This window comes from Neopsephotus bourkii, unplaced genomic scaffold, assembly GCF_033783945.1.
Source record: "Neopsephotus bourkii isolate Nb327-2 ecotype Australia unplaced genomic scaffold, CSIRO-AGI_Nbou_v1 NB_1181, whole genome shotgun sequence".
Lineage (NCBI taxonomy): Eukaryota > Metazoa > Chordata > Aves > Psittaciformes > Psittacidae > Neopsephotus > Neopsephotus bourkii.
The window spans coordinates 2,091,888-2,111,211 of NW_026901666.1; the positions used below are offsets into that span (position 1 = coordinate 2,091,888).

The 19,324-nt window shown below is 37.9% G+C and overlaps 1 protein-coding gene across 17 annotated transcripts in view; it reads left to right on the top strand.

Moving 5' to 3' along the window:
* Positions 1-16,896, top strand: part of MBD5 (methyl-CpG binding domain protein 5) — a 161,055-nt gene extending 144,159 nt beyond the window's left edge. For 15 of the 17 annotated variants that reach the window (XM_061363711.1, XM_061363708.1, XM_061363714.1 and 12 more), the window contains 3 exons: positions 5,700-5,812; positions 11,366-11,441; positions 13,716-16,896. In XM_061363711.1, coding sequence (XP_061219695.1) covers positions 5,700-5,812; positions 11,366-11,441; positions 13,716-13,787 — 261 coding nt within the window. In that variant the 3' untranslated portion in view covers positions 13,788-16,896. The remainder of the gene's footprint in view (positions 1-5,699; positions 5,813-11,365; positions 11,442-13,715) is intronic. The other 2 variants (XM_061363720.1, XM_061363722.1) reach the window with 1 other exon arrangement.
* Positions 16,897-19,324: the final 2,428 nt, after the last annotated feature.

Consider the following 19,324-nt stretch of genomic DNA (forward strand, 5'->3'; position numbering starts at 1 on the left):
CTGTGGTCATTCTTTACTCTTTGTCTCTCATTTTAGTAGGACAGTTTGCTTTTTTCCCATAATTCTAGCTTGCAGAACTGAATTTTTCCCTTAGCTATCTAACAAGAAACTTCCACCAATGCCATGAATCAGATTGTGTTTTAGCCTGATTATGCTAATTTACACACAAAAGATTTGGTACACAAAAAATGTTAACAAAAATTTGTTTAACTTACATGGTGTGGTGAGTCAGATTTCTGGCTGTGTTCAGTGAAACTGATACGGAAGTGTAAAAGCATTGAAAACTGCAAAAGGGAAAATGATTTAATCAGATTGAAGAGTCTGTAAAAAGTAAAAGCTTGTTGATTGACGCGTACACCCTTTAAGACGAAATGCATGTGTATTTCCACCTTGAAAGGAGGTTTGGGGCATCTTTTAATAGTAAGGAAATCATTCCTTTTTCTTCTTTCATACTAAAATGATTTGGTTTCTTTTTCTTTCTTTTTTTTTCTGATAAATTACATGCTTGTTGGGGAATATACCAAAAATACAGTTACCAAGGAGTTGCTGGTTATTTTGTTACGATAAATATTTAAAATTCTCGTCTCTAGTACTTGTAAAACATTATATTTTTGTAGTTCTTAGAAATATTTCTAGATAGAAGATGTGAAATATTTTATAAGTGCTGCTTTATAAAATGTAAATTTTAAAAACATGTAAGCAGAAGGGAATGACCTAGTGAAATAGCTTTTTACCTCTGATTCAAAGAAATCAAGCCATATGTCTTTTTTCCCCCTGTACCTACCTAGTACACTGCATGACAACAGTCGTAATAATGGTGATAGTAGGTTGGACCAAAGTATTCCTACCAAAAATCAGACCAAGAGTAGATATCCAGAGGAAAACAAATGCAAGAGGATGTTGGAAAGTGCTTCTTCACCAGCAGTCTCTGACTCCCACCAGCTCAGGAGCTCCTTGAGTTGCAACTGGTGTATCTTTGTTGTAACCACTGCTGGTCTTACCATCTTTGCTGATGATAGGCTGGTATGCAAATGTGATTTCCCCAAACAGTCCAATAGATCTTTGATGAATTTGGTACTATAAATAACTGGGGTGATGTTTGGCCAGAATGGTTTCAACCCTCTTCCAAGAGAATTTTAGTCTCTCTTTACAGGTAGTTTCTCTGTTGATCTCCTTATACCCATAAAGGTTTCAGAGAGCTCCAGTCTGACTAGCTGAACAAAAGTATTTATAGAGAGTTCAGTATACTTTGCTAGCAGTATTTGAATGCTTAAGAGCTCATTCCTTATAAAGGTTAGATCCCCAAGTTACAAGTCAGTTTATAAAGCATATGCAAGTGGCCCAGACCACAAAATATAAAAATTAAACAAAACTGGAAAAATAAGGTGTACAATATCATCATCCCTTATGAATTACAGAAACAGTGATTCACTGCATGTATGTTCCAAGTATGCGTTTATGTATTAACTTCACAAAGGTGTGTATCTGTATGTGTATGACTGGTTTGATACATTTGAAAAGGGTTTTTTTTGTAAAAAGGATGATCTTTTTTCATTTTTCATTCCTTAGCAGCTTTCTAAGTTCACTCCCGAATTTGTGGATACCAGAATGTAGAGTTGCTTTGTGCAAACCCGCCTTCTTCAATTTTCTGTCTCCTATGTACATTATATAAGCATTGTGTAGCATTATATTCCATGGCAGAGATTTTATTGTATACTGAAGCGCGAACAACAGGAAAGCAAAATGGAAATGCATACATTGCTGCTCATGCAGTACTGACAAGGTGCTTGTGGAGGCAGCAAGAGAGACTGCTTCAAGTTCTTCATCTGGAAGTCCCATGTAATGAATCACCTCTTGCTTCAGAAGGCCTTTAACTTTATGATAATAATTTTAAATTAAAAAAAGTCTGTTTTTCTCCAAGAAGTGGTACAGAGTGAATGATCATTCCAAAGGTCAGGAGTTGAGGTTGAAAGGTGGGATACAGGGGTTAATACGAAAGAGGTGAAAATGTGTATGTGCTGCATAATAGTTCTGTTTATAGTTGAAAACAGACAGGAATTCCCATGCACAATGGCAATCTATACACATGTTCAAACACTCTCATAATGTGTTGTACAGCTGCATTCTTTAGATGTTTGGGCACCCTATCTGAAGGAAAGAAAAAGAAGGGGGGGGAGCAGAAGGACACCACACCAAACAGAAAAAAAAAGGACCTTGAAAACAAAAAAAGAAATAACCTGGAAAACCAAATGTTCTTCAGAAATTCTGTGCTTCAAAAGATCCTGTAATGTTACAATTCATGGTGGGAGCCACTATCAGCAGTTCTCAAAATACTGTTTTCTGTGGAGCTTTCTTAGAGCATCTTTCAAAGTATTTGTATATTCATATGTTAACCTTCTATACTGTAATATTAGTTTTGCTATGCTGTTTGGTTTTCATGGTACTTTGTATATTATCTGTACTTTATATATTATCTGTACTTTATATCATACATAATTCGGTTTCTGTTTCCATTTAAAAGATTTTGGGTATTTAATGTAATAATGCTTCTGTTTGAGGAGCAGCTAGAATGGTGTTTCTCACACAGGAGAAGGGAGGAATATTACACCTTTGTTTCCTAATGAACACTTGCTTTTTGGCTATTTGAAAATTAAACAGGAACCCAAAAGAACTGCAGCAGTAACAGCAGAAAGTGCACACACATCCTAAAATGGAGGATGTGTATTTCATGAAGTAATTAATTTGATTATTAACCTAATCAAATCACCTAGATGAGAACAGAGTTTTGAGAGCAACAATGTGAAAATCAGAGGGTTTGTATGAGCAGTAATTTCCAGTTAGTGTATTTCATAGTGATTCTTAAAGGGCAAGTATTGTTCACAATATGACTTTCCATCAGTTAAACTATTTTTTTTTAAACTGACTTTTATAGTTTTACATATAATAATATGTGCGATTTATCAGTGTCCTGAAAATCCCATTTGTATGTATTACTTATTATTGTAATGGCTTATTGTATTATTAATTCAAATATATCTGTTATACTTGCTTCCAATACCCATGTTATATTAGCAGTTGGATACTACTGCTTTTGAAAAGTGCTATCAGGTGTTACAATGCTCTACCATTACAAACTTCCAGTGATGAAGATACTTGATTCTTTTTTATTACTTAAGTCCCTTGTTACCTAACATGGTATTAGCTATTCAGAAAAATATTTACCATTGAACTTTTTTATATATCTAGTGGCAGGTGTATACAACACTTTGTAAAGCTTGCTTCTTATGTGAACACATATATTGTGGGTATGGATAATGTCCAATTTAATATTCATGACAACTTTGTCATGTAGTAAAGTGTCCAAGGTAAAGGATCACGATTGTGTTATTTTCATAGAATCATGGAACGGTTTGGATTGGAAGGGACCTTAAAGATAGTTAATTCCACAACCCTGCCACAGGCAGGGACACCTTCTGCCAGACCAGGTTGCTCAAAGCCCCATACAGCCTGGCCTTGAACACTGCCAGGGATGGGGCAGCCACGGCTTCTCTGGGTACCCTGTGCCAGGGCCTCACCACCCTCATGGTGAATAACTTCTTCCAAGTATCTAACCTAAAACTCCCCTCTGTCAATTTAAAGCCGTCCCATATCCCTGTATCCTGTCCCTACATGTTCTTGTAGAAAGCCCCTCTCCAGCTTGCTTGTCAGCCCCTTTAGTCACTGGACGGTGCTCTAAAGTCTCCCTGGAGCCTTTTCTTCTCCAGGCTGAACAAGCCCAACTGTCTCAGAATTCTTTAATTCTGTTCAGTTTGAAAAATCACAGTTTATCCTTTAGCTGTTTTTCAAACATGCTGTAAAATGAAAGGCTTGAGCTGTGGTGTATCACAGACAGAGTAGCATTGCCTCCGTTAATACAGTTTTAATGTAGGAGATGTAACACATAAACTGAAGGTGGTTTGCTCATCCTGTAAGTGTTTTGTGCTGTTTCTTCTGCTGTTATCCTTATGAAAGCTTCCCAGGTTTTAAACAGATAGTACTTCTTTTGTATGCATTTGTATTTTTCCGAAGTCTGATTAGGAGAGGAAGCATTTCCAAGTATGTGCAGTCTTGAATTAGAAGTAAACACAGTTTTAAGGGAAAAGAGCTACAGTCTGCAGCATAATTGAATCTGTTTCATGAAAATAGAAATCTTGCTTCCCCATGTGCCAGTTTCACCATTAATGACATTCATTTTGTAAGTTCCTGAAATGGCAGTATTCCCCAATTTCATTATCAGATGCATTAAGTTCAGACATGGGAAATGTGGTCTAAACATGTATTATATTTGCCTTATTGCTAGAGATTTTGACAACTTGCTCACTGACTACCTACACATTGTCACATCTAAAAATCTATTTCATTGTGAATATAAATTATTTAGTAATAGAAAGTCTGGGTTTAGAGGGAATTTGCATTTAAGTTTCTTTTTTTTGATTGTATATAGGCATGCTTAATAAATTTGTATTTATAGAATTAATTTTCCTTGTGTCAAAACATAAGCTGTACTTTCTAATCAAACAAATGCTATACAAGGTTCTTGTTATATAAAGATGAAAAAATAAGTCAAGCGAAATGTGGCAATACTGACAAAGAAAAAGGAGTTCATCCATTCATTCTCTTTACATTGATGTGTTTTAAATAACTTTTTGGTTTTAAGTACCTTTTTTTGGTTTTAAGCAGAAATGACTGAGCCAAATAATATGCAGAGTTAAATGGGCTCACGTTTTGAGAATGCAAATGATGAAATATAGATGATATAATTTGTTTCCTTCTTGCTTGTGTTGTTTACAGTGGTACTAACTGGTACCTGTGCAGTGGTGCCAGTAATTATATGCAGCAGTTTATATACAGACTGCTTAAAAGATTTATCGTTCTGGTCAATTTCAAGAGATCTGAAAGTTCCAGTTAAGGAGCTTTAAATACCAGCTCAGCAGCCCTGTTGAGCACGTGCCTGTATTCATTCCTGACTCAGCAGATTGCTAAAGTATGTGCTGCTTAAGAAAAAATTTAAAAGACCTTTTTTAGGACCAATGAGTCAGCTGGCTAAAGCAAGCTCCAGATAAGTCATGCACATTCATAAAGTTTGTCACCTTGCCCACCCCTTTTTCAAGGCCTTAAGCCTTTTAACTTAAGCATGTAAGGTGGCTCTTCTGAAATAGGAATGAATTTGACCATGCCATTGGTAGCATTGTTGAACGGAGGCCTTAAATGCTTTATCAAGAAATTTGAGGTGATGTGAAACATTTTTGTGTTGATGGCATCTATAAAAAAAATTGTATCATGTGCACTAGGCAGCTTGGTATGTTAATGCATTCCAGGTGGTCTCAAAGGTGTAAAAAGACATTTGTAAAATGTGAGTACAGAGTTAAAAGATTTCAACAACAGTGTTCATATTACTAATATGAAGAAAAAAAGGTTTTAAAAATATTAGTCTCCTTAATTTTGTTTTCGTGAGTGTCAGGGTTTTGGGTTTTGGGTTTCTATTGCTGTGGGCCCTCTAGAGAATTTACAGTATATACATATATATATGAGGGGGTGTATATAGACAGACATTCGTTAATTCTTAGCTGGGTAGGTTCGTGTCATGGATGCAGTGAATATTAGACTCCACAATAATGCATGTCTAGCAGTAAAGTAAAAGCAATGTTTAATAATTGCAGGTCTGGGTAATGTGGTTTGGTGTTCATACCTTCACTCAGGTGGAGCCAGAGAAGTTGAAGACACTAACAGAAGGTCTAGAAGCTTACAACCGAGCCAGAAAAAGGAACAGAAAGTAAGTAAAATGCTCATTCATTTAGTAGTGAAATGGAATAATTGAATTCTTTTGCTACGTAAGACACTCATTTTGGGAAGCTTAGCAGATCGGTAAAACTGAAGAGTTAATTTTCTGAATTCCTTCTGTTGTTTATGATAATCAACTCAGATCTTTGATACCTGCATTTTTATTGCATCTTTTGATATTTACAGTAGCCTTTTTAAAATGTCATCCTCCTTGTTTGAGCTTTCATGTGTAGGATTTCTGATTTACAGCAAAAAAAGTTACTACATCAGAACTATTCTGACCAAATACGTTTTTAACAAGATCTGCCCTTCTTATCTCTTCCCTCTCCTTCTGGCAGCTGCTGCTATAGGTAGACCACAGGTTTATTCAGATAAATCCAGTTTATTTCCCATTTCTGAGAAGCACTTCAGAATTTGTAAAGTCTGGCTATATTTAACCAGGCACGGGGCTTAGTACAGAGCTTTCCTAGTGCTTTGTGCCAGACATGTATGAATTATTTGGCTTTATCTTGCCTTTTAGGTTTTATTTACAAATGTAGGAGGATAGAAAGACACTGAAAGAGTATGAGGACACGATCAGCATAGAGAAAAAGAGGAAAATGGTTGGCTTTAGAAGCAAAAAAAAATCTGGACAGCTATGAAAGGATAGCAAAGTAGAAATTGTACTATGATTGGATTTGTTCTAGGGTGCTGCTGCTTATTTACTGTGGCAGTGAAAAAAAAAAATTACCTTGAATCTGTGAGGATTTAAAGCCAGCTTGCAGTACTTGTCTTTAGCACAATAAACATAGGCTTAAAGAAATTAAATAATTATTTGTCTTCAATTCCTTTTATGGTGTAAGTTTTTATTTTATTTGAGTGTCATGAGGCACGCAAGAGGAGTATTTTTTATGCCCATGAGACAATGTTGGTGGTTGTTTTCTCCAAGATCATCCTCAAAATAACTTGCTGGATTTTACGGGTGTGTGGTGAGAACACAGAAGGGCTTTTGGCAACTCCCCAGTTATTTGCTCATGTCCCTGAAGTGAAATACGTGACTCAAGTAAGGTGACACCGGGAACAAATTTAAAGAGGTGTTAAAGTTGAAATAGACAGTACAATTTAAGAATTCCCATCTTCTGATTTGCATTCGTATATTTAGCAGACTGCAGGGATTGTCTGCAATTCCACTGAATCCAGTGGCCTTGTTTAGCAGCATGTCTGGTGCTGCCCCATTGCTTGCCCATATGGAAACCAGAAGTACTGAATATCCCAGCCAGTCAGGGGCACATGGTTTCCTCTTCTGTAGGATTGCTTTACAGCCCTTAAAGTTTCTTCCTCCATATTTAGACTTGTGCGCATTTCACACTTCAAAGCTTTTAGTATTTCTGCATGGACCCTTCCTTTTTTTCCTTTTCCTTTTTACTTTTGTAAATATATCTGAAAATGTTATTAATCTTTATAGTCTTTTTTCTGCTTTTTCTCTCGGTGGTTTCTTGTTGCACGCAATTCCAGTTGTTTTAAAACATTTAGCATTAGATATAATTGCTACACATAGAATACTCCTGTTTCTGTTTCCGTTTCCTACTTATCTAAGTATTCAGCACTTATACGTATCACCTACTGGCATCAAGTTGAACACTTCTTTACCTATGAAGACACAGGTAAAGAAACACAGGACAAATTCAGCTGAGAGAGCATGAACTAGCATTGCACAGGTCCCGTGTGTTTTGCAGAGCAAGGTTAGCATCCAAGTCCTCAAAATGACATTCAGATTCCTTAACTCCATTCTTCATATTCCTAACTTTCTTGTCTCAGCCCTAGTATATTTTTGATTTTTTTATCTTCACTGCATGGCCAGTCTCCAATAATATATATTCATATTATATATTAAATATAAAATTATTAAAACTAAATTAAAGATTTAAAATGTCTGCAAAGCTGAAAGCTGTGTTATAATAGGGGTGTAATTAGGATGGCATTCAAGTTGCACCTCAAATCCAGTACTTGTAAATCTTAATCTAACTGTAAGAGCTAGTTTGTAGTGAATACACAAGCTTGTGTATTCAGCTTTTTAGGTTTGTAAACAAGACACGAGACAAAAAAAGTCATTGTAGCACTTTTCACCAGCATAGGCAATGTGTTAGCCTTGCTGAGCTTTGTAACTTCAACTAGTAGTAGGATCTAAAACATTTTCTGTAGAAAAAAATGTTTTGGTTTTGCTTGGGGATGTCTCAGAGGCATCTCCTCTGAGATGTGCAGAAGTGGTGAGAAGTGGTGTGGCTTCTTAACTGTCCTATTTATTCTGGGGGTTGTAGGAAGATGCACTCAAGTACAAACCACTGAGCCATTCCCACCTTTTTCAGCTCCGTCTCAGCCATTCCATTCCTGTTTGAGCCATGTCCCTTTCTTGCTTCCAACAAGTCATGACGTAGCAGCGTCCTCACCTATCCAGTTGTGGTCTCCAGAAGAGTGTGTTCCCAGTTTTCCCTTATCAAAGCCTTGTCTGATCCAATCTTTGTTTTTTCCCAAGTTTTGTAGTTATCTGGATTCCTCTGTTCGCTAGCATTCTCCTATCACACTGCACGCAAAGCATCTTCCAAGTGTCACAACCCAGTGCCATGTCTCCTTCTTCTGTGGTTTTGTGTTTCTCTGTGTGTTATTTCCCACACCAGGGCTCTCTTTTATCGGGAACGTGCCCTTTGCCATCCCTACCATTACCATCTCTACCATCCATGCTAAGTTATTTCAAAATGAAGTTTGAGCAGTGGCTTCTTAGAGTTGACGTTATGTCTCTGATATTACTCCTGTTGAATGTGTGCCATATTCAGTCTCCATCCTGATACAGTACTAAGTCTCTTTGTCCTCTCTAGATGTGAGTCTAGTAGCAGCTTGCCCTATACTGTTAACAGTCAAGTGAGATGGGTGCGCTCAGACGTCATTGTTGCTGCAGGAGCTGCCCAGAAGCAGCGACTGCAGGTGAAATCTGGAATATGTCTACTGTAGGAGGGAGCTTCAACTCCAGACAGGCTCAGACTTTATTCTGATTTTATGATTTGGTAAAATTTTAAATGTTAATGCATCCTAGTGGGGAGGAGGAGGAGGATTAACAGAATGCTTTTTACAAAACAGTTATCTTCCCTTCTTCAAAGCTGTTGGCCATGGGAGGTTTTCTAAGATACGTTGTGCTGCTTTTCAATGAGAGGAACAAACTCACTTCATGTTCTTAAATGTAATTTGATGCTCACAGGTTGGTTTGCATCACTAGAGACATGATGCATATGTTGATCAGGTAGCAAATTCTCAGGTTTTAGCTACAGTGGTTTTTCTGCAGTAAATGAGTATTTCAGTGACAGACTTTTCTGAAACTTTGATTTGCTGTGGGGGCTGATCATTGCCTTGAGAGTAAAATTAAGATAACAACAGAGTCTTAAAACTACAGTGCAAATGTTCATGTGTATTTTAAATACTTTCAAATGGCTTTTCTGACTCAGCAGGAATTTCATAGATATTTTAATAAGGGTGGGCTGCTGATAGAACATAATGTTGATTAGATAACTTTACATCACATATAGGTAGTTTGACATCTGAAATCTGCTTCTAGGTGACGTACAAGTCAGCAATGTTATTAGTTATTAAGGCATCTGTTATTATCTGTTAAGGTATCAGTTACTAAGATACAGTCATATAACCTTTATAGGAGCTTAAGTTGCCACTAAACAATATTATTTGTCATTTATAAGATCAAAGAGTGCCTTCACTTGCCCAAGTTGCATAACTTAAATATTTTTTTTGGCAATCAGTCTAGCCAAGTAGATAGAAAACCCAGGTGGGCATGTCAGGCTGGGTATGCAAATTTTGATTTCAGTTTATCTTACCATTTCTTTGGCTGATTTAAACTACATTGCAGTACATGATTCTAAAGTCGCACCATACTCAGTAAGGTTTCTAGCTTTTTTAATTCTTTTGTGCAGTTGATGCCGTGGTATAGCTCAGATAACCAATGCAAATTAGTGTTAGGGAATATCCTCTTTGAATAATAAAAAACAGACCCTCTGATCTCCTGTCTTCGATTCTCCCAGCTGTACTGATGGATATGAAAATCATTTTGCTGATCTAGGGGGGTGGAATTGCTGTACAGCAGTGCTGGTCATATAAGTTCATCTGTGCTACTTCCTTGTCAGTCTTTTGACAATACTTGTAGTTGCTATAAATCTTCAAGTCAAATTCAAGGGAAGAATGTCCCAGCTGACATGATGAGTTTGCTTTCCTTATTAAAAGGGGAGGGGCTTTTTATAAAGTGTCTCCTTCTGTGATGGACGGTCTTCCCTCATGATGCAGATGGCTCTCTTCTTCCTCCCCTCATTTCTGCATCTCCAGAGCAGAGATAACAGTACTCTCTTACTTCCTGACGATATTGTGATGGATGCTCATAATAATGTCCCTCATCTGCAGGATGATTTTTCTCGTTTCATATTCAGCTGTTTGTCTTCAAGTTCATTACTCTTATAAATGTACTTATTCAGTTAAAGCTATGAATGAACCTACCTATCTGTCTATCTATATATATATACCTGCTTTTAAGCGGAGATCTGCAACAAGCTGTGAGTGACCAATATTAACTTGTGCTCAAGTACGATTTGCTACCTTGAAACTCTTGAGGGATGAAGATGGAGCTATAGAAGCATAACCTGTCATGGACAGCATGGTCTTTAAGCAGGAAACTTCTTTAAAGAAGAAATATGCATAAATAAAAAATGTCACTGTACAATTAGATGTGTGTGGATCTGCCCAGTGACTTGGGGTAACTTTGGGGTTGGAAGAAGAAAGTCTTCATCCTGCCTTTACCATAACCCTTCTGTGCTGTCATTCTGAAACTAGCTGTCGTTCTAAAACTGTCATAGTAAAACTAGCAATGTTTTAGAAGATTCTTACCACTTATATTCCTCTGGCTATTTAAAGTTAGAAGGGGTATTTCACTTTAAGCTTTTTGTATTGGGTAAAAAGACTTTTCAGCTCACACACTGTTTTCTTGAGAAGACAGCAGTGTATGTATTTCGTCCTTCACAAAAGTATTGCCAAAATGTGACGACATTTAGAGAGTAAATGCAGCATGCAGCATGGAGCGGAAGTAGGCAAAGGCAAGCTGGCACTAAAGGTTTAATAACTTTTGAAGTCCAGAATATTCCTCTTCTGCTCCTGATTAAGACCCATGTGAGTCTGGCCCTTTGCTAATGATGAAAAGAAAAAGATTGTACAAAATGCCTTGTTACGAGGAAGTGCTCTGGCTTTTTATTCATGGGTGTAATTGACTTGTGGATATTGTAACTGTACAACTTACTGGAGTGCTGGCTTTAATTTTTCTTCCTTAACTACAATACAAGCCTTTAGTTTGCATAATACGGTCTATAGGTCTGACCTTGCTTAGTTGTGCTGTAACAACCTGGAGGCTTTACTGTTAGTAGAATGTGCCCACTGAATTAATGTGTTTATTGGGGGTTTTAAATCTACTGAATTTTTTCTCTCTTACTAAGAATTGTTAATGGTGTTATTTTTTTCTTCCTAGAAGTGGAAAGCTAAATAACCATTTAGAAGCTGCTATACATGAGGCCATGAGTGAACTAGACAAAATGTCTGGGAATGTAAGTTTCTTTTCACATTAGCACTAATCTCCTTTTTCTGTGTTTCTGCATGTGAAGACTGGGAGTGTTGGTTTGGATTGCTTTCTAAGATATTTTTTGTTTCTGTTTTCTTAAATAACATGGAAATTTCAGTATTTCTCCTGCATTAAAACTGTTTACAAATGTCTAATCATTCTGAAAAAAACGGGAAAATTGTGGGATTTTTGTTGCATTGCCAATTATATTATTTTTCACAAAGAGATTCCTCGGCATACTTTTACCCATGCAGCCTGATAATATTTGGATTGGTTCCAGTCCTGCTCCTGTTCCAGGGGTTTTCTCTGTCTAGTGACACAAAATCAAGCTCATTTGTTTTCTGTTTGGTAGCAAGATATTGAAACCACATTTAAAAGCATCATTCTTTTGAATGTAAAACTCTTTGAATAAAGTTTTCCTCATGTGAAATGAAAGATCCTGTCAGGAAAGGTAAGTTAAAAAAAAAAGCGTCCCTAATATCAAATCTAAGAGTGTTTTTTCTGCAGTAATTACACTGTTATTTGTAAGCCCTAAATCTGTCTGATATGAAATGTGGTTTATATAATATACTGTCTTCATACTTAAAACATGATTGTAATTTTATTGAAGCACACTTAGAAATGCAAAAGTTTTATCACAGCACATGAAACCTCCCCTATCTTACCAATAGTAATTTCTGAAATTATTAATTACCCATTTGAATACAGAAATGCATTTTCCTGATATTCAGTGCTCAGTACTGAAGATGCTTGTACATGTGCCTATTTAGAAATTGTGGTAAAACCACAGGGGAGCTTCTGGAGTATATAAAGGGAAATGTATACAGAACTGGAGGCTTAGAGCTGATTTCAGAACCACCAAGAAATATTCAATAAGTTATGCAGTAATTTCTAATGGCTCCTGTAAGTAATAATAGAAGCAATCTTTTGTTTAAACTTCTGAGTTTTACAAAATGAGATAGGGTTTCAATTTAAAACAGTGTGCATTTTCCTCTTGTCTTTGGAAGAAATAGGAAAGCAGTATCTGATTGTAGGTCTGTTACAAATTAATGTGGGGTGTTGTGTTTGGCACACACATCTCCTGTGTTGGTTATACCAACCTCTGACATGTTTGGCCTCTAACATTCTAACTTTTTTTTTTTCATTTATAAAGCCAGTGATACTGTAAACTATATGGTGTATGCATTTTAACTGTGATATAACTGGCTCAAGGGAAACTGCTGTAATTGGATTTGCTCATCTGGTTGCTTCATAATGCAGACAAGCTGATGTACCAGCCTGAGTGTCATTACCTACTCTTGGCTTATATTTAAATTATCTGGTCACAAATATTTGTGACCAGAGTTTATTTCCATAAAGACTGTGATTCCTAGAAGCACTCCTAGGGAATCAGTGGTTCTCTTTGTAGCGACTTGCATTTTTTTCAGCTACTACTGTTCAGATACCTGTTACATTTTAAGTGAAAAGATCATTAGCTCAGAATTATTTCTACTTGTAAGAGCAAATACGTAGTAAATGTTAACGGCCTGAAGGAATCAGGATGGACCCAGAGAAATAATATAGCACCTTGCTGAAGGATTTGCTGCTGTTGTTTGCCTGCTGTTGGAAAGCTGCAGACTGCTCTTCCCATACAGCAGCTGGCTTCCACCGACAGATGGTGGTGGTATTCCACACTCAGCGCCTTCCTCCACGGCTCTTCTTCCAATTAAGTTGTGATTTTTACTGAGCAGACAGTGATGAAAATTGTTTCACACTCAAACTAATCTAGCATTTAGCTTGAAATTGAGTATCTCCTTTTAAAAATTAAATGAAGACAGTTTGCTAAACATAACTTGTTTCATAATAATGCTACCACAGACCCAAATTTCACTCCTTTTATTTTCCCTGTTAGCAATATTTTCTCACCACCTACTTCCTACTCTATTGCTCTTGTCATGAGTCTGTATAAAGGTTTGTCTCCAAGAATTTGACATAATTTCAGTTTTGGGTTCCATTCCCACTTACGTGCTTTCACAGTTACTGTAGCTGGAAGCTTTCTCCAAGGTAGCCAAGGTTCAAGGCACACAGGTTGCAGCATCAACCTTTTTCTCTCTACTGCCTTAAAGTTCTTGAAGTTCCCCATAATTTGGGCCTCCATGTATACCTGAAGTAATAAGAACTGTTTCATAACAACACCTCAAGAAATCCTGTAGCATATTTATTACTGGCTGGTTACTTTGACCGATATTCTTTGCTAACTTCTAAATATACTTATTTTTAGGTCCACCAAATCCCACAGGGAGACAGACAAGTGAAGCCTCCAAAACCCAAGAGGAGGAAGATCTCTAGATAACATTGAATGTCTTTGTTACTGGTCCAGTACTTATCAAAATGAACATGCACATAGGTCCATATGTAGGTATTGATATAGACATGGTTATATCAATATTTATATGAAGACAGATAGATACCATCACAGGGTGCTACGTGGATTAGTGGTACAATATTTTTGATGATTAGGAGGGATAGTGGTTGCTGGGTAAGCCAATCAGAAATCTTGAGAGGTTGCAGTAACAATGTCAGATGATTACTGAATTTTTTTTTCTATAATACTAAAATTGTGATTATAAGGAATAGTCCAAATGTTTCTGAGAAATTTTCATTGTGTATATAGATAATACAGAATTTCATGGTGATATCTGAAATGTAAATATTGTACAATATTGTCATGTACAAGCGTACCTAATGCACACTTTATCTTTTATTGTACAAAAAATAGTGTACAAAATTCTTTGGTTTCTATTGAGTACACATACAAGAGACTACCAGTGTAAAGTGATAAATAAAAATACAGCCTAAATGCTTTTATATGATAATGTAAAAGATGCTGTTTTTGTATTTAACAGCAGAGAGAAGGCATGATTATGTAATACCTTAATTATGACATACACTTCACGCCACTGAGTGTTCATTGATACTGTCTGTTTGGAATGAACCTTGCCTGGAAGTACTGTACTCCATTTCAGGTCTCTGTAGGAGAGTGCAAACTTGCAGATTCCTAACGGGATGTGGGATCACAGCTCTAATTATTAATTCAAAGGCTGCAACTGTCGGTTGCATTTTTATTTACGTAGCTTTTAAAGTAGAATGCTGTAGATTTTATTAAAAAGAGAAAAAAGTAGATGGACTATTTTAGTCAACCATTTCTGTAGTTAAAGTTTCATAGCCACCTGAGAAACTAAACAGTTTGTATCCCCCGTAACACTGACCCCTCAAAGCCCCTAGATTTATTAGCTTAAATTATCTAACGTCATTAACCATCGTGTTTACTTTTAAGGGGGCAGAAGCCCTGCTTTAATAATGTGATCAGTATTGATTACGGTTTGGTTTTGCAGTAGAGTGAAAGGGCATGCTCCGCAGCGTTCATGAAAGTAATTCCAGTACCCATCTTACAGTATTAAAACAAAAAACGTATTAAGGGTGGCTTACAAAACTATTAGCAACAGTAATTTTTATCAGTATTATGTAACATATCAGATTTATTTTATTTAAAAATTATTTATACCATTAACAGATTCTTATATATATTAATGTGGCTGAAATGTGCAGGTTAAATCTATTAACCAAATTATTTATGTTATATTAAGTGAGAAATGTGAAACATATGTAGAAAAAATTAATACACTACAGATTTAAAAGTCTAAAGCTATGAGCCATTATAAAATTAACGAACGGAAGTATAGCACAACATTATTTCCATTTTATTTCATTTTCTTTTTAACACGGATGGTGGTGATGGTGATGGAAGCAATGATATCATCTGACTTCAAGGCTTCCTGAAATAATTCCCATTTCACCATTCCTGGTCCTGGGGTGGCATGCGTAACCCCCACCTCTTTGTCTGGGGCCACTGCTTACCTCACATTTCCTTTTTTCCCCCCTCCCTGAATTCCCAAATCTCACTCTCTAGCTAAGGACTGGCAGGGATCAGCATCCTGGGAAGCTGGCGGTATCGCCGCTCTCCAGACACCCGGCACTCGGCATCAGGATCACAAGTCATTGCTCCTCTTCCCATCCACCTTGCCCAAGTCCCAGACTCCTCTCTCTGAAGGACATGACCAAGACCAGCCATCCCCAAGGATGACGGGACCCGGCGGCATTCCCAGCCTCGGCTCTCGCGTGCCAGGGCACGCAGCACTACCTCTGGGCTCGTGCCTGGGCTTTCTCATGTCTGGCAGAACAGCTCCCACTCCTCCTTCCCCCCAGCCCAAGGGATCACAATAGCTGCACTGGCTACAGGGGCCTGGAGGCAGGAGCCCTTCCTTCCACGGGGTAGGTTCATTTGTCTTTTCTGTAACGCCACCGTCCTCCATGCAAGCTCTTGTGAAGTGACTGATTTTCTTTATTATTTTTCTCAACTTCTGTCTTTTGGGGGTGTAGTTTAGCACACGTTTTTCTGTCCCACGTTGACGTGTTCATTCAAAGAGTCGCTGTTGGCCATTGTCTGTGCCAGCCACTTTCCCGCTGTCTCTCCACACCCGCGTGGCTTTTAACTCACCACTACATGCGTGCGTGTGTGTGTGTGCGTGTGTGTGTGCGCGAGCACCTGTCTTGATTTAGGTTCTTCCTCCCTTTGCTTTCTGTCCTAGAACTGAGTTTGTATTGACCGACCCCTTCTTTTGGCATTTTAACTAATTAGGTTTGTACTTCCTCACCAATGTATACTTTACATCAGTAGACTATGTAAAGTATTTTTGTGCACTTGATTTCATTGGTTAATAATGGCATTGATGTGGGTGCTAGGAGTAGTTTGCTTCAGTCCATACCAATTTTTTTTTCTCTTTTAGAGTTTTTTATGGTTTCATGTAAGCAGTTAATGTAAATATTGTGAGCATTACAGGTCATGCAGTGTTGTAACATTTTAAGAAATGTTGCACCTACTTTACGATTAAAAAAATGGTCACTCATACTTGAATTTTGCCCATAGAGCCATTTCTTTCTCTTTGCATTGAAGCATAATATACTTTTTTGATGGAGGCCCAACCCTTCTTTCTACCTTATTATTTTTGGTTTAATAAATCTATATTTTTTCTAATAGAAGACTTAAAAATGAAAATTTAAAAAGTACTTTTTGCCTACTTTCTAATTTAAGAGAGAATTCCTATATTTAAAAGGTAAAAAAAAATAAAAAAATACTCCTTTGTGGAAAGTGGAACAACACTTTATTATGTCATTAATATGGCACAATCACACGAACCTGAACTGGCTGAGTAAAGTGAGCCCATGATGTCAAGCAGTATCTCAGTAGATTAGGGAACGACGTGATTCTTTGAGGATGTAAAGTGTTACATATTCTTGTCTATTTATTTATTTATTTATTATGCTTTCTTTTGCTAAGTGGGTGACAATGTGGTTGAGTCATTCAGGTGACATTCAAATTAAAGGAAATATTCCTCTTTCTATTATGGTGCCTTTTGTGAACACCATAAAAAGATATTTTCATTTATTTCAATGGATTTTCTTCATATTCAGAAAATGTTTGGCTGGTATCAACTGCAAAAGCAATATCCACATAGCTTAAACAGAAAAACTTGCAAAAATCAAAAAAACCCCGAACCACCTCTGATTACCCAGGTCTGTTCTCCTCACGGTCTAAGGTTTTAGGGGTTAAAAAGAACTTAAAGGTATTTCCTACATCAGCTCTGCAGAAGGTTTCTAAGTAATGTGATATCCTTTTGGAGTCCCTGAGTTTGATGGTATAGAGATATTAGAGGGCTCGTGGTGGACTGAATTACCTTAGGACTGCTACCTTTCTTAGCTACAGTTTGTATTTTGCTATGTAGGGTTGTAATGTGAGAATTCCAGAAGAGCCGTAGCATAAAAGTGCTTTTCTATTTTTAAAAAAAAAAACCCATTCTAGTCTTACTAAGAATTAGAGATTTTTTTAATATCAGTTTTGTAATTTTTGATAAAGTTGTCAATATTATGATTAAATCACCAGAAAAAAAAGTTACTGTGATGTTCTCTTCGGGGCAGGGACTATGTCTTCCTGTGTATTTGTAAGATGCCACGATGGGATGCCCAGTCTTAAATGGGGCCGTGGGCACCACTATCAAATTAAGTAGCAACCAACAACGCTGAGGTTGATTTCAATGCATAAAAGCCAAGAGAATTCACAGATAAGACTGCAAATCCTTAGTTTGCCTGCTGTGTCCTCTGGGAAGGCAGTACCATCGGCTGCAACATCCGAAGGGTAAGTTGGGGAAGCCAGTGGCCATCAAAGCTTTTGCTTGCGCAATCCAGGACCTTCTCATCGAAGTCAAAACAGACCGCTCTGACAACATGGCCATTGGTCCCCTCCCTCTCGCTGTTTTTACCAGTATTAACTGAGAAACTTCATGTTTCAGGATTCCACAAAATACCCAGTGGTGTAAGCACATTACTGATTTACAAAATCCCAAACGCTTAAACAGAATATGTAGTTCACAGTCCGGTGCAAGCACAAATCATGCTGGTGTCGAATCAGCTCTGGAAAAACACTTTGAGACTTAAAAAAACCAACAGAAAATAAATGTGTTTACCTCCAAATCACAAGCCCGGGGACTTCCTGGGGGCACTCCACCATGCCGAGCATCTCTGCCTCAGTGCTGCCTCTTGGCCTGGTTTTTGTGCCTGTGCACTACCGGGGATGAGAAGGCTCACCGTAAAAGACAAGCACATGTTTACCTGTCTCCTACAGTATTGCTCCAATGCAGCGGTTACAGCAGGGGCTGGTGGTGCATCACTGCAATAACACTACCCAAGCGTATGTACCCCAAAAAGTCCCACCAGCCTCCTGGCCAACCCTGTGTTGGAAGCCGTTGTTTCAACTGGGATGGTAATCAGTTCTGTTTATTTAGCATTTGGAAGCTGAGCAGCGGGATGTCAGGCCTCCATAGCTCATTTCTCTGACAGGTTCTGCAATTTGTTGTTGCTTAAGGAAAAAAAAAAAATCAGATTTGAAATATTCCCTTCAAAACCCATTCTGGAGAGATTTAATTGCTCACATGTTTACCTGCTGTGAGAAAAGTGTTCGTAGTTGAGTGCCATCCCAGCAGAAGATGAGAGGTTAGGATTTAGAGCAGAAATATACGAATATGTATACACACATCCTGGAAATTCCTATTTTGGAAAACATGGGGGAAATGGGAAGGGTTTTGACGTGCTTACCCAGGCCAATGCAGAGTGGAGAGGCAGAGTGAGAGTGTCCCCACGCATTCCTGCATACAAACCCTGAGAAGGCATTAGCACAGGTCACCGCAAGTCAAAGAGAATGACTGCGCACCCACAGAATCCACCAGCGTTTCAGGATGACTGGCGGAAACCAGTGCCAACATGTGAGCAAACTGAGCCTGAGCCACCGCTCCAGCCTGGCTTTGAGTGGTGCTGCACCAGGTACGGTATGGGATGGGAGAACAAAGGCTGTTACAGCCATGTCTACATTCAGGTCCAGTGGCGCAGAGCATTCCCAGGTGAGTCCCATGGGTGTTAATGATTTCACTTTGCTGAGGGTGTTAATACCTATTATTTAAACCTGTTATTTAAACCCAGTGATGGTGGGAGACCACGGATGAGGAGATGAGGAAGAATAAGCATTCTTGCCCTGAGGAAATGTCAAGGGACCAAAATTAAGGCTGCATTGCAAAAACAAACAAAAAAACCCTAAGATATCTTGAGATCCTTTACAACCCTAACCATTATGATTCTATATAACAGATACAATGTACTTGGAGCATGTGAACTGTGAACCTCAGCAGCAGGGAGTTGCAGCGTTTGTGCTATGAGGAGCCACCAACTTTTCAGACAGAAAACAGGTTTACCGAATAGACTTTTTTAATGTTACCTCTGAAG